Source organism: Panthera uncia, chromosome F1 (assembly GCF_023721935.1).
Source record: "Panthera uncia isolate 11264 chromosome F1, Puncia_PCG_1.0, whole genome shotgun sequence".
NCBI lineage: Eukaryota > Metazoa > Chordata > Mammalia > Carnivora > Felidae > Panthera > Panthera uncia.
The window spans coordinates 65,765,412-65,778,267 of record NC_064813.1 but is presented as its reverse complement, the minus strand read 5'-3'; the positions used below and the strand labels follow the sequence as shown (position 1 = coordinate 65,778,267).

General features: G+C 62.3%; 2 protein-coding genes and 1 long non-coding RNA gene across 5 annotated transcripts in view; 2 read left to right on the top strand and 1 right to left on the bottom strand.

Annotated features, from left to right (window-relative positions):
* The window catches only part of LMNA (lamin A/C), a 36,932-nt gene extending 33,100 nt beyond the window's left edge, over positions 1 to 3,832 (top strand). Inside the window, exons 7-13 of one of the 3 annotated variants that reach the window (XM_049634813.1) lie at positions 590 to 810; positions 914 to 1,136; positions 1,545 to 1,652; positions 1,758 to 1,877; positions 2,306 to 2,395; positions 3,076 to 3,345; positions 3,636 to 3,832. In XM_049634813.1, the coding sequence (XP_049490770.1) occupies positions 590 to 810; positions 914 to 1,136; positions 1,545 to 1,652; positions 1,758 to 1,877; positions 2,306 to 2,395; positions 3,076 to 3,345; positions 3,636 to 3,662 (1,059 nt within the window). In that variant the 3' untranslated portion in view covers positions 3,663 to 3,832. The other 2 variants (XM_049634814.1, XM_049634815.1) reach the window with 2 other exon arrangements.
* Positions 3,833 to 3,860: 28 nt separating this feature from the next.
* LOC125925688 (uncharacterized) lies at positions 3,861 to 12,083 on the bottom strand. The gene is made up of 2 exons (XR_007458899.1): positions 10,632 to 12,083; positions 3,861 to 6,845 (listed from the first exon to the last, which is right to left on the bottom strand). It is a non-coding gene; the product is annotated as an uncharacterized LOC125925688 (long non-coding RNA).
* The window catches only part of SEMA4A (semaphorin 4A), a 20,976-nt gene continuing 17,941 nt past the window's right edge, over positions 9,822 to 12,856 (top strand). The window contains exon 1 of the mRNA XM_049634811.1: positions 9,822 to 9,851. The gene's annotated coding sequence lies outside the window, so the exon portion shown is untranslated. The remainder of the gene's footprint in view (positions 9,852 to 12,856) is intronic.

Here is a 12,856-nt window from a genome sequence, read left to right as displayed (position 1 = left end):
TCTACTTGCCTCACCTCTGTACCGCCTCGCCTCTCTCCTGCCTCGACTCCGCCTCGCCTCTACCCCGCCTCGCCTCTACCCCACTTCGCCTCTCCTCTGCCTCGCCTCTACCCCGCGCCGCCTCACCTCTGTCCCATCTCACCTCTATCCTGCCGCCGGGAGCCAGTGGCAGTGGTCGGGTGGGATGTAGGGCCCGGAGGAGGGGAGGGTAGAGGCGAGGGACAGAATGTGCCCCCAGGACCACGGACTGAGACGACCTGGCTGCTCCTCCAGGCCTCTTACATCCCCGTGTGACCCTCACTCCCGAGAGCCTTGGTTTTCCGTTTGAAAACGGGGGCTGTATTTGCCCCGCACGAAGCTCAGTGTGCGGTCAAGCATCCGCCTCCTCCCGGCCGGCCGTGCGTGTGGCCACGGGAGACGGGTTCCGGGCTCGGCACAGGGGTTTCGCTTTGATGCGGGGAAGGGCTTCCCGGCCACCAGCCGCGCCACGTGACAGCCCCCTGCGGGCTCCGGTGCCTCGAGAACCTGGGGAGGGGGGGGGGGCCCCCGGGGCCGCGGGCGCTCACCAGACCCCGGCTCCCTCGCCCAGCTGGCCGCCAAGGAGGCGAAGCTGCGGGACCTGGAAGACTCGCTGGCCCGGGAGCGCGACACCAGCCGGCGGCTGCTGGCGGAGAAGGAGCGGGAGATGGCGGAGATGCGGGCGAGGATGCAGCAGCAGCTGGACGAGTACCAGGAGCTGCTGGACATCAAGCTGGCCCTGGACATGGAGATCCACGCCTACCGCAAGCTCCTGGAGGGCGAGGAGGAGAGGTGGGGCCGGGAGGGGCGGGGCGGGGGCGGGGCTGGCGGAGGAGCGCCCCGCCCACCAGCCGCCCGCCTTGCCTTGACCGGGCCCCTCTGTCCCCCTCGCCAGGCTGCGCCTGTCCCCCAGCCCCACCTCGCAGCGCAGCCGCGGCCGCGCCTCCTCCCACTCCTCCCAGACGCAGGGCTCGGGCAGCGTCACCAAGAAGCGCAAGCTGGAGGCCGCCGAGAGCAGGAGCAGCTTCTCACAGCACGCTCGCACCAGCGGGCGCGTGGCCGTGGAGGAGGTGGACGAGGAGGGCAAGTTCGTGCGGCTGCGCAACAAGTCCAGTGAGGTAGGTGCCCCCCCCCCGCCCCCGCCCCCGCCTCCCCGTCACCCCCCCAGCCCCAGGCCCAGGGGCTCCAGCCCGGGGAGGGAGCAGACCCCGAGAAAGAGAGCGGCGCCCCTCCCAGAGGCACTCGGGGGCGGGTGTGTCCCTCCACGGTGGGGAGCGGCTCCGGACTCGCCCCTGGCGGCCAGGCCCCCCGTGAGCTATCTGACCCCTCTGAGCGCCCGAGATGAGTAACAGCCCCTCGGTCTTTGAGTTGCTGGAAGTTGAGTGTCCAGCGTGCGCGGTCCCGCCCGGGCGTCCGCAGACCTCGGCTGTTTTCCGCGACGGGGCCCTGCCTGGGCCCTTGAGCAAGACGGACCAGGAGTGTGAATGAGCCTCCCCCCGCCTCCCCCTTCCCTTCCTTCCTGGCAGGACCAATCCATGGGCAATTGGCAGATCAAGCGCCAGAATGGAGATGACCCCTTACTGACCTACCGCTTCCCACCAAAGTTCACCCTGAAGGCCGGGCAGGTGGTGACGGTGAGTGGCAGGCGTTTGGGACCCTGGGGCGGGTTGGGTGGGGGAGGGGTAGGCCTGAGGACGGCACGCCCGACCCAGCACCTTCTCAACCCTGCCCCGCTCCAGATCTGGGCTGCAGGAGCCGGGGCCACCCACAGCCCCCCTACCGACCTGGTGTGGAAGGCACAGAACACCTGGGGCTGCGGGAACAGCCTGCGCACGGCTCTCATCAACTCCACTGGGGAGGTGAGTGTGCCGCGGGCCGGCACAGGGCTGCACAGGGCCCCCCCTTGGTGGGCAGTACTGGAGCCGGGGGCACCCAACCCCAGGGAGCCAGTTCAAGGCCACTTCGCCCTAAGTCTCCCTCCGCTGCAACCCCAGGCGCCAAACTCTCCACCCAGTGCTCACACCCGAAGATGCCTCCCCCAGCAGCGCGAGGGAAGGAAGGTGGGCGGCGAGGGTCATCACAGGCAGAAGCACACTCCTACCCAGAGAGCCTGGCAGTGCCCTCTGGGGGAGAATAGCTCCTTGGCTTGCACCCCACAGAGGTCGGCAGCGGGCCGGACAAAGGGCGCACCGTGGGAAAGGCTCTTTGGTGGCCACTGTGAGAGGACACACGACCCCGCTCCTGCCCCGACCCGCTAACCCTGGGGCCTGGCCCCGTGTCCCCGCAGGAGGTGGCCATGCGCAAGCTGGTGCGCTCAGTGACCGTGGTCGAGGACGACGAGGACGAGGACGGAGACGATCTGCTCCATCACCACCATGTGAGTGGCAGCCGCCGCTGAGGCCGAGCCCCCGCCGGGGCTCCCAGCCAGGCCTCCCCTTGCCAAAGATCTTTTCATTAAAGAACGTTCTGGAACTTCACGCGCTGCCCTGGCTTTTCTTCTCTCCTCCCTGTTCCTCGAGCAGGGAGCCCAGGTGTCTGGGAGGAGGGACTTCCTGACGCCACGGCGTCTTCCCACGGGAGCAGTGGACGGGGCTGTGGATTTGTCTCCCGGGACGGGGATGGGAGGACAGAAGTGGGGCACCCAGCCTGCCTCTCTCTCCCCAGCCCCTGCTGCATGCACCTCCTCCCCCCCCCCCCCCCCATCCCTGTCCCTCATACCACGGATTTTCCTGCAGGACCGTCCCCCCACCCCCCCACCCCATTTATTTTGCATGCCTGCCACCCAACAAGCTTGTTCACTGGCCCTCCCCTGTAAGCTCAGAGAGGCCGGGGCGGAGCCCAGCCAGAACCCCAGTTCCCTGTCCCCACGTCTTCCTGACCCCGTCTCTGCCTTTCCACGCCTTGCCCTCCTCCCAGCCGGGCCCTGCTCCGGGGGGCCCTGAGCACAGAACCCGCCTTCCTGCCTGGTGGCGGTGCCGCAGGAGCGCAGAGCCGGGTGCCGGGCCTGAGCGCTGTCCCAGACCCGCCGTCCCGCCTGAGCCTTGTCTTCCTCCTCAGGGCTCCCACTGCAGCAGCTCGGGGGACCCCGCCGAGTACAACCTGCGCTCACGCACCGTGCTGTGCGGGACGTGCGGGCAGCCTGCGGACAAGGCTTCCGCCAGCGGCTCGGGAGCCCAGGTGGGCGGAACCATCTCCTCTGGCTCTTCCGCCTCCAGTGTCACGGTCACCCGAAGCTACCGCAGTGTGGGGGGCAGTGGGGGGAGCGGCTTCGGGGACAGCCTGGTCACCCGCTCCTACCTCCTGGGCAACTCCAGCCCTCGAACCCAGGTGAGTTTGTCCCTTCGCCTCCACCCCTGCAAGCAGAGGACCCTGGTCCTTGAGGGTTAAGACGAGGGGGCCCTGTGGAGGGGGAGGCCTTCTCTTCCGCAGCCCGGGGGAGCGGGAGCCTCCTCCCCTCAGCCCCAGATCCTAGGCAGTCGGCTCCCGCGTCCTGCCCCTCCCGTCTGAGCCCCAGACTGGAGGGCGGGGGCGGGGCCGGGGGCACCGGGAGGGCTTCCGGGGGAGTCCCCCCCCCCCACACCGTGGCTCACACCCGTCCCCTCTCTCTTCTCTCTCAGAGCCCCCAGAACTGCAGCATCATGTAATCTGGGACCTGCCAGGCCCGGGTGACGGTGGAGACCTCCTGAGTCCTCCTCACCTCATGGCCACCCCCCGCCCTGCACCTCAGGGGAGGGGGCTTGAAGCCAAAGAAAATACCCCTTTGGTTTTGTCTTCTATGTTTCGTTTTTTTCTAAGAGAACTTATTTTCTACAGTGGTTTTATACTGAAGGAGAGACACAAGCAAAAAAAAAAAAAAAAAAAAAAAAAGCTCTATCTCCACCCCCGTCCTTTCCCTGCTTCCAGGAAACTCACATCTGCCTTAAAACCAAAGAGGGCTTCCTCCAGAAGCCGAGGGAAAGGGATGCTTTTTACAGAGCCTAGTTTCTGCTTCTGCGCCCTGCTGCTGCCCCCACCCCGGGGACCCCACGAACATGGTGCCTGCGAGGCGGGTGTGGAGCCTTCTGGGCCGGCCTCCAAGGGAGAGGGGGCCGAGCCGGGCCCCTCGGCCAGCCCCCGTCGGTCCACTACACCTGGCTGAGGCTCCTTGCCCGCCCCGTCCCAGTCCCACCCCTGCCCCAGCCCCGGGGGCGACTCATTCTGCCAGGTACCAGCCGCACTTGCTTTTTCTGTATTTTATTTAGACAAGAGATGGGAATGAGGTGGGAAAGAGGGGAAGGAAGGTTCTTTGAGCCTGCCTCACCTGGAAGCCAGAAGGGAGGGCTCTGCCCTGTTACTGGAGGTCAAGGTCAAGTGGGTGCAGGGGAGCAGGGAGAGGGGAGGGTTCGAGGAAGGGTGGGAGCCTGCCGTGGCCCCACCCCAGAGGAGGAAGGTGACAAGCGGTGGAGGATGTGCATCTGTGGTTTTGCAAACACTAAAGAGCCCCTTGCCCCCCCTTTCCCATCTGCACCCTTCTCTCTCCCCAAATCAATACACTAGTTGTTTCTATCCCTGGCTGCTGTGGTATCTGTCTCTGTTGATGGGCGTCACCGAGAGTTTGGAGGGGCAGACACACACGCACACACACATGTCGCGTGGTCACCCGCATCCTCGTGCTCGGGACCGTCCAGCCTCACCCCTGCTCTGGGGCACGCGAGCTGAAGCCCTCAGAGCTTCGGATCCACACCTGGGTCCTCCGGTGCCTGGTGGGGAGAGGCTTTGACATCAGCAGGGCCCTGTCCCCAAGGACAGAGGGGTAGAGCCTGATGGAGGGCCCCGCCTTCCTAACCTCCTTCATCCGGTCAGCACCCACCTGAGAGCCTTCTGTCTGCCAGGCCCCGAGCTGCCTCGGGACCTGGGGCAAGGACAAACGGGGGAGGGTGTAGGAGAGAGTGAGGGCAGCAGGACAGCCTTCGGTCTGACTTTGCAAGCCAGCAGCCGAGGTCCCTTTGTGCTCAGCTTGGGGGCAGGGAGACAGACAGGACCGCACACTCCGCGTCCTCGGAGAAACTCCACCCCAGCCGACGTCCCAGCATGTGCGTGCGGCTGCAGACGAGGGGACTGTTCGGGGGAGCAGGAGCCTCGGAGGGGGAGATGACTTTATAAGCCAGGAGCCAGGGGTCTGGGGCGAGGGGAGGGCCCCACACAGGGAACAGGAGCCACGGACAGCAACCGCTCCCCTGGCCCTTTCTAGATCCCGAAGCATCTCTGCCCTATTTCATTTGGCCCCCCGTAGTCTTGAGAGGGATCATCCCCTCTGCCCCTGGAAACGGGGGCTCTAAGTGAACTGCCACACGGCCAGTAGGCGCCCCTGCTCCTGTGACATCACTCTCCCCTCTGAAGGGAAAGCAGAGATGTTAAAGTATATGTTCCCTGGGGCGAAGGAGCTGGGCCGCAGTGACAAGTCAGTGAGAAAAAGAGCAAGGTCTGGGATGATGGGGGACATTCTTGGAAAAAGTGTTAAGGGGGCTGCGGCCAGGTGCCCCTGGAAGAGGGATGCTGAGAGGGAGGGGTGTGAGCTTGAGGAAAGGGTCCCTGCCGGAGGTGGGCAGCTTCCGAGAAGGAAACCCCCTCCCTGCCCGGCCATGGCGCCCCCGGGCCGCCCGCGGGCCGACGGGTTTGGGCCCCTGGGTGGCGGCCGAGGGGTCCGTCCCGTGCACTCCCCGGGCCGGGCACCCGAGAGCGCCAGAGCGCCGCCCGGGCGGTGGCTGCGGGCGCGGCCCCGGGGACCCAGGCGACGGCGCGGGGGACTCGCGCCCAGGTGCCTCGGCTCCCACGCCTGTCGCCGCGCCGCGACGCAGCCCCGCGCGCGTGGCAGGCCAAAGAGATTAATTTTTAAAACGTGGTTTTTTTTGGCATCACGTAGTGATAGTCTGCAGTAAAACTGAAAACGCAGGTAAGTAAAAAGGGGAGAAAGTCATCCGTTTGCAGTCACCCCGAGACAGCCACTGACGGGTTTCTTCGCAGACGTCGTCCTTGAACACATGCTTTACACAGTTAAGATCTCGCTGCGGCTTAAATTTTGATTCTGCTTTCCAGTTCACATGCGTGAGCCCTTTCCCAGGTTCTTCCTAAGTTTATAAACGTGATTTGTAAATAACATGGATTCTTTCTCCACTGGCTCATATAAGTGATACTTGGTCGTCCCAGGGTGGGTAGAAAAGGGGAGAGAGGCCCACCCTCCTTATCGGCACTTTCACTACTGCCCCACGGCCACCGTCAACAGTTGCGGGGGGAGGCCTCCAACCGTTCTGTGCAGTTTCGATTTTCAAATACGTCCGTACGTCTGCCATGTTCCGCGGCTCGTTGCAAATAACGTCTCCTGGGACAGACATCTGCCCAGGCATCTCTGGGCATTTCCACGAAGTGAACTCCAGGAACAGGACTGGCTGCGTCAGGGCTGTGTACGTCGCAAAAGCTGTTGATGATGTTGCCAACCACCTTCCAGAGAAACTAGACCTTCCTGTCCTGACCTGCTGCTGAGCTCACTTTTCCGCGAGCGGCTACCTGACACCAAGCTGTTGCTGGTTTTAATCCTTGCCGACTTGATAGGAAAGTGATCACACGTCGTTGTTTCCCAACTGCGTTTCTTTGAAAAGAAATGAAATCAGGGGCGCCTGGGTGGCTCAGTCGGTTGGGCGTCCGACTTCAGAGCTCAGGTCACGATCTCACGGTTTGTGGGTCCGAGCCCCGCGTCGGGCTCCGTGCTGACGGCTCGGAACCCGGAGCCTGCTTCGGATTCTGCGTCTCCCTCTCTCTCTGCTCCTGTCCTGCTCGCATTCTGTCTCTCTCTCAAAAATGAATAAACAGTAAAAAATATACTTTTTAAAAAAGAAGTTGAAATTGTTTTTTCATTCGTGTATAATGGTTATTTGCATTTCTTCTGTTGCAAATAATGTTTCTATCCTTTGCTCATTTTTTTTATTGGGAAGATTATCTTTTTCATATTGGTTCTTAAGATTAGGGGAGAAAGCCCTCTTGGCTTTATCTATAGGTATTAAACCATATTTTTTTGCAAATATTTTATAAAGGATGTTTATCATATAGAACTACTTAAAAATGGCTAAGTGTATATGTAAGACCTCATTTCACAATCGTCTCTGGGTATTTGAATTTGTTCTCACTTCTGTGATTATAAATAATGCGGCAGAGAATACCTTTTAAGTATTCCGGGTAATTTCTTACGGTGGAGTTTGGGTGGTTCCCCTTCTGACTAGGCCGACTTTAAAGTCGTGACCACACATCCCTAGCGTTGCCCCCTGCCCCTCCTGTCCCTAGCCCCGTCACCCCCTTTCTCCAGATGACCACATCACACCTCGTCCTGTCTCTTCAGATTCCCCTCCTCACGCTCAGCTGCCGACCCGTTTCTGGCTTCATTCCAGAGACACTGCTGTCGCTGACGTCCATGGGCCCTGCACGTGGCTGACCCACTGGTCCCTGCTGCGTCCTCACCTTCCTTGACCTTGCTGGTCACGGACGATGACTCTGGTCCCTCTCAGCCCACACTGCTGGGTCTTCCTCTTCTCCCCCACCTCTGACAGACTGAGTGCCCGGACCCGACCCCTATCTGTCTACACTGGGGCCTGGAGACATCTCCTCCAGGCTCACGGCCTTCGACACCATCCACACACGGCTGACTCCCAGGTTGACGCCTTCAACTCATTCCTTTGCCCTGAACCCCAAACCTGATGCTTGTCCAAGTTAGCATGTCCGGAGCGGATAGCCTGACTGCCACCCACCCCCGACCTGCTCTGCCTGTCGTCTTCCCCGGGGCGCCTGCTGACCGTCCTTCTCCCCAGCTGCTCAGGCTGGAGTCCACCCGTGACTCCTCAAGCCCTCTCGAGCCCCACACTCAGTCCGCCGGCACGTTCCGTCACCTCCGTCTTTAGCATGGATCTGGAACCCAGTTCATTCTACAACCCCCGCCCCGCCTCCGCCTCTTGTCGGGACGGTGGCAGTCCCTCCTGGCTGGTCTCCTGCCCCCGCCCCCCACGCGTTGCTCTCCACGCAGGGGCAGAGTGACCCTTTACCGCTCCGGCCACTCCTCTGCTCAAAACTCTCCAGAGCCTTCCCAAAGCAGTGGGAGGCCAGACAGCAGCCACGAACGCCGTGTGAAGCCCTGCGTGACAACCTAGGGGACAGCGCGTCCCTCACCAGCCCCTCAGGCCGCACTGACCGCCTTGGTGTTCCCGGAACCCCCCAAGCGCCTGCCCGCCTTGAGCGCTTCCCTAGCCTGGACCACTTTTCCCATCAAATACTGCGCGCCTGTCCCTACACTTAGCACCACCGGACGTATCTCATTTCTGTATCTCCTCATGTTCTGTCCTCCACCCCGGACAGGCGTTTTCATGTTTTATTCACGCTGACCCCCCAGCACCTAGCGCAGGCCCTGACCCCAGAGCAGGTACTTGGTCAGTACCTGTAAGTGCAGGAATGGGACCGCTCAGTGTGAGCACTTCCTGCAGAGCCACTGCTGGGCGGGCGGGGGGGCGGGGTGGGGGTTAGTCCTCGCTTTGGGTGAAGCACCCCAAAGCCAGCGAGGAGACAGGGTCGGCCACAAAGTCACCCAGCTTGCTGGTGGTGGGGCGCGGGGCTCCTGACTCCCACAAAACACGGTGGCAACTCAGAACGCTGTGGGGACGCCAGAGGGCTTTCTGGATGAAGGGGTTCTTTTGGGGGGGCAGGGAAGGACAGGAAGAGTTTTATGGGGGGGGGGGGGCCTGGCTGGCTCAGAGGAGCCTGCGACCCTTGATCTCGGGGTCGTGTGTTCGAGCCCCACGTTGGGTGTAGAGATGACTTTCAGAATATTCTATCAGGTAGAAATGGAAGGAAACCCGCTGCAGGTCGCAGACTTAGCATACCCTGAAGCTGGGGGAAAGCCGGGGCCCAGAAGGACTGGGGCAGAGCCTTCCCACACTCCAGAGACTGAAATTCATGCTGTGGACACTGGGGGGCCAGGGCTGAAAACCGGCTGCTGTCTTTCCGTCTCCATTTCTGTCTCCCTCTGCTGAACGCTTCTCTGGCTGCCCGGCCCCTCCGTGGCCACAAGTAACCCACCAAGTCATTTGCTTTTTCGCTGTCCCCGCCCTAACAACCCACAGGCTTGGACCCTGCATCCTCAGCTCCCTCGGAGCCCCTTATCCCACAGCCAGAGGGGCAGACGGGCAAGACTTGGGGGATTGGGAGGGGAGGGTGCCTCCTGTCCCCGGCCCCCTGCAGTGACCTTGAGGTGCTGCCCCCCCCCACCTCCCCCCTGCGCCTCTGGGGCCAGGCCTCAGGCCCTTACAATCCTTGGGCCAGATCTCCGCGCTTAGTACCAGTCCGTGCCAGCTGGCAGCTCTCACCGGAGACTGAGGTGGCACGAATATGGGGGAGGGGGAGGAAGTGGGCAGAGGCCCAAGGGGAATAGGGGCCAGGATCCGAGGGGGTGGCAGTCAGAAGCTGGGTGGCCACCGTGGGGGTCACATGGGATGAGGGAACGGCTAGACTGAGGAGTTGGAGGGCTTCCGGGCCCTGGAGGGGTGTCAGCACCCCCGCTCTGGCCCTCCTGCCCCTGACAGGTCTAATCCTCTCCCTGCCACCCACTTTCCTCTACACCCACCCCCTGAAGCTGTCCCTAGCTAATTCGTCTTGGTGCCTTTAAGAGCTGCCTGGGAACTGGGGCACTGGAGGGGGCTGGCGGGGGGGCCCCCACCCCCTTCCCCTGCCAAGCCCGCCTCTGCTCCGCCCCCTGCCCTGGCCGGACTCTGCTGGAAGTCTTGGACGCCTGGGTTAGGGTCTCCACTGCTGGGCTGGGGGTAAGGCTGAGAAGTGGTGGGGAAGGGGGACCGTGGTCCCCGGGGGAGGGGGAGGGGAGGGGGGGATGCCAGTTTCCTCATACCCCGGGTGTCTGTGCCAATTTCAGTGGACAACCCAGGGGGTCCTTCTGGGTGGTCCGCAGCCTCGGACTGGGGGAAGGGCAGCTCCGGGGGTCTGGAGGGGCAGGGACCATGGGGCAGGGCGCCTGTGGCTCCTCACCCTCCACTCCCCTGTTTTGTCTTCCTGGGACTCTCCTTTGATCAACTCTATCACCCACTCGCTGCCCTTCCTGCAATAAAGACATGGGGCCCTGACAGGTGGGGAAACTGAGGCCAGGCCAGCCACAGGAAAGGGAAGTGTATGAGCAGATGCAGGGGAAGTGGAGATTAGGCTGCAGAAAGCCTCTCCCTCCTCCCCCACCTGGAACAAGAAGATACAGGGCACTGGGTGTCCAGCTCGACCCCGGCACATTTCTAGCCGCAGCCACAGCCGCTGCCTGAGACTGGGTCCCTGCTGCCTCACAGGACGTCTGGGCTCCTTCCTGGAAGCCCTGATTCCATACATCGAGGCTGGGAGAGGCTCCCCGAAGCTCATCCGGGTAACCCTGGATGCGGGCGAAGCTTGCAGGCTCCCTCTACCTTGCCCCCTTGGAGTATTTCAGAGATGTGGCCCTTACAGTTCCGTTCAGAGACTGCACCCAATTCCCCTGGAAGGAGGGAAGGAGAGGGGAAGGACCCAGGACACTCCCCGGAGGGCGGGAAGTCCTTCTATAGTCTTACCTTCTTCCTTCCTGTTCCACCGCTAGCCCAGTTCCCTCTGGGCCTGGCCACCTGGATTTCCAATCGGTTCTTCCCCCGCTACCACAGCCCCGTCCAGGGGGAGAGGAGCCTGCGGGTGCCCTCCGAAGCCCCGAGGCCTGGGTGCTGGCGGCAGTGAAGAGATGGTGGCGGTGGGGGTGGTGACAGAGCTCTGCTCAGAGTCCACTTCTGCTTTTGGCCCAGGCCTTGCCCTCGCCACCCCACTCCAGACGGAAACGCTCACCCACCACCCCGACCCAGACCTGAAAGGGAACCAGGCTTGGCCTCTGAACCCCTGAGCCTGGGGCTGGTCCCAGCACACTTACTTCCTTCTTAAAAATACTATGAAGTCTCGAAATGAGCTGAGCTGCTCCCAGGTAGGCTGGAATCAGAGAGGACAAGCAAGATGCCCAGGGTCACACAGGAAGTTACAGGCAGCCGTGCCTGGGACCCAGGCCTTCTGCGCCCTGGCCCCGGGCTGTCTGTTTCCCAGTCTTCCCACAGGCCGAGAGAGGGGCCAACCCTGAAGGGGCTTTTCCACCTCCTCCTGTTAGCAGTGAGAAAGCTGAGGTCCAGCGGGGACAGGAGGGCGCTGTGCTGAGTAGGTGCTCAGGGTCAGGGCTGGGAGAGGACACAGGCCCAGCTTCAACACTGCCCCCAGAGCCCCTGCTTGCTCCTTCATAGCTGGGGAACAATAATAGCTCAGCCTGTCTCTGTGTTATCCCTATCTGGCCTCGACCTTTGGAAAGTCCCTTCTGAAGTCTGCCCTCATCCTTCCTCTTAGAGCATAAGACTTCTCCTAACGGGTCTCAGGGGGTTGGCCAAAGAAGCCTTCTGGCACAGTGGCTTGGGAAGAAATGGCAGAACCTGAACCCGGAAGCCAGGATAGTAAGGATGGAAGAGGGCCTCTTAGCCTGCTTGACGGAGCCCCTGTCCCTCGGCCTGTTTGCACAGATCTCTGTATGTGCATTCACCTCCTCCTTGGCAAACTCAGTGTGCACGGGGTCCGGCCAGCTGGCATCCAGTTATGACCCCCTGTCCCCGTGCATATACACAGTTCCCAGGGAAGAGGGAAACCCTGAGAAATTGACCATAAAAGAGAATTGGCCCCACGTGACCCCTGAACCCAGCTAGGGGACATCGACGAGGTGGTGCCTGCCTGACAGGGGGAGAGGGAGCTGAGCAAGGACCCCCAGGGGCTCCCCCCATATCTGGAGTCCCACCTCCCCCACACTGTGGATCCACGAGCAGCAGAAGGTGGGGCGCAGGGGGACACGGGTAGGAGGAGGAAGAATATGGGGAGATTCTAGTCCCTCCCACTTAGAGATGCGGTCGCCATGGTGACTGAGGACCAGTGAGGCGGGATGGGGTTGGGGATGGGGGGCGGGGGTGTGGCACGGACGAAGGCACTGGGAGACAGGAACTGCCTGGCATTCCAGGGGGAGGGAAGCTCGGTGCATCCCCAAGCTCCAGGTAAGGGAGCCGGAGGGCTGAAGGGGGGGGGGGCGGGCCATTGTCTGGTGCTGGCTCTGCCTTGAGAAGGGGGCAGACAGAGGGGTCGGGCCATTGTGTGCGGCACTCAGCTCAGCCTTCCAGCTCAGATCCAGGAGGCCTAGGAGGCCCTGGGGAAAGGGTTGGGGGGATTGGGCTTGGCGGGTGGTGAGAATGCTGAGAGACAGTGTGGGTGGGCAGAGGTGCGGGATGCCAGGGGAGTAGAGGCTAAGGAAGCGCCTCACACACAGTAGGCACCTAAATATAAGTTGATTGGATCATAAAAACAGGGCAAGACGGGGCAGGGCAGGTAGGGCTGAGGAAGGCGAGCCAGGAAGCAGATGTACCCCAGGACTGCGCTCTTCTAGGGCTACCCCTGAGGCTGGGAGGGAGAGGGGGTAAGGGGAGCTGGACCTGGTCATTGATGAAGCCCGGAGTGGCTTTTCTCCCAGCTCCTGGAGCCCCTTCCAGTGAGGTATCCATGTTGCCAGGAGCCCCAAAGGGACAGAGTTCTCCAGAGTTCTGTGGGTGAGCACAGGGTAGGGGTAGAGAGGGGTGAGCACAGGGTAGGGTGTGTGTGTGGAGTGAACACAGGGTAGGGATGAAGGGAGGTGAGCATGGTGTAGGGGTGCAGGTGGGGAGAGCACAGGGTAGGGGTGGAGGGGTGTGAGCATGGGGTAGGGGTGGAGAGGGGTGAGCATGGGGTAGGGTGCAGG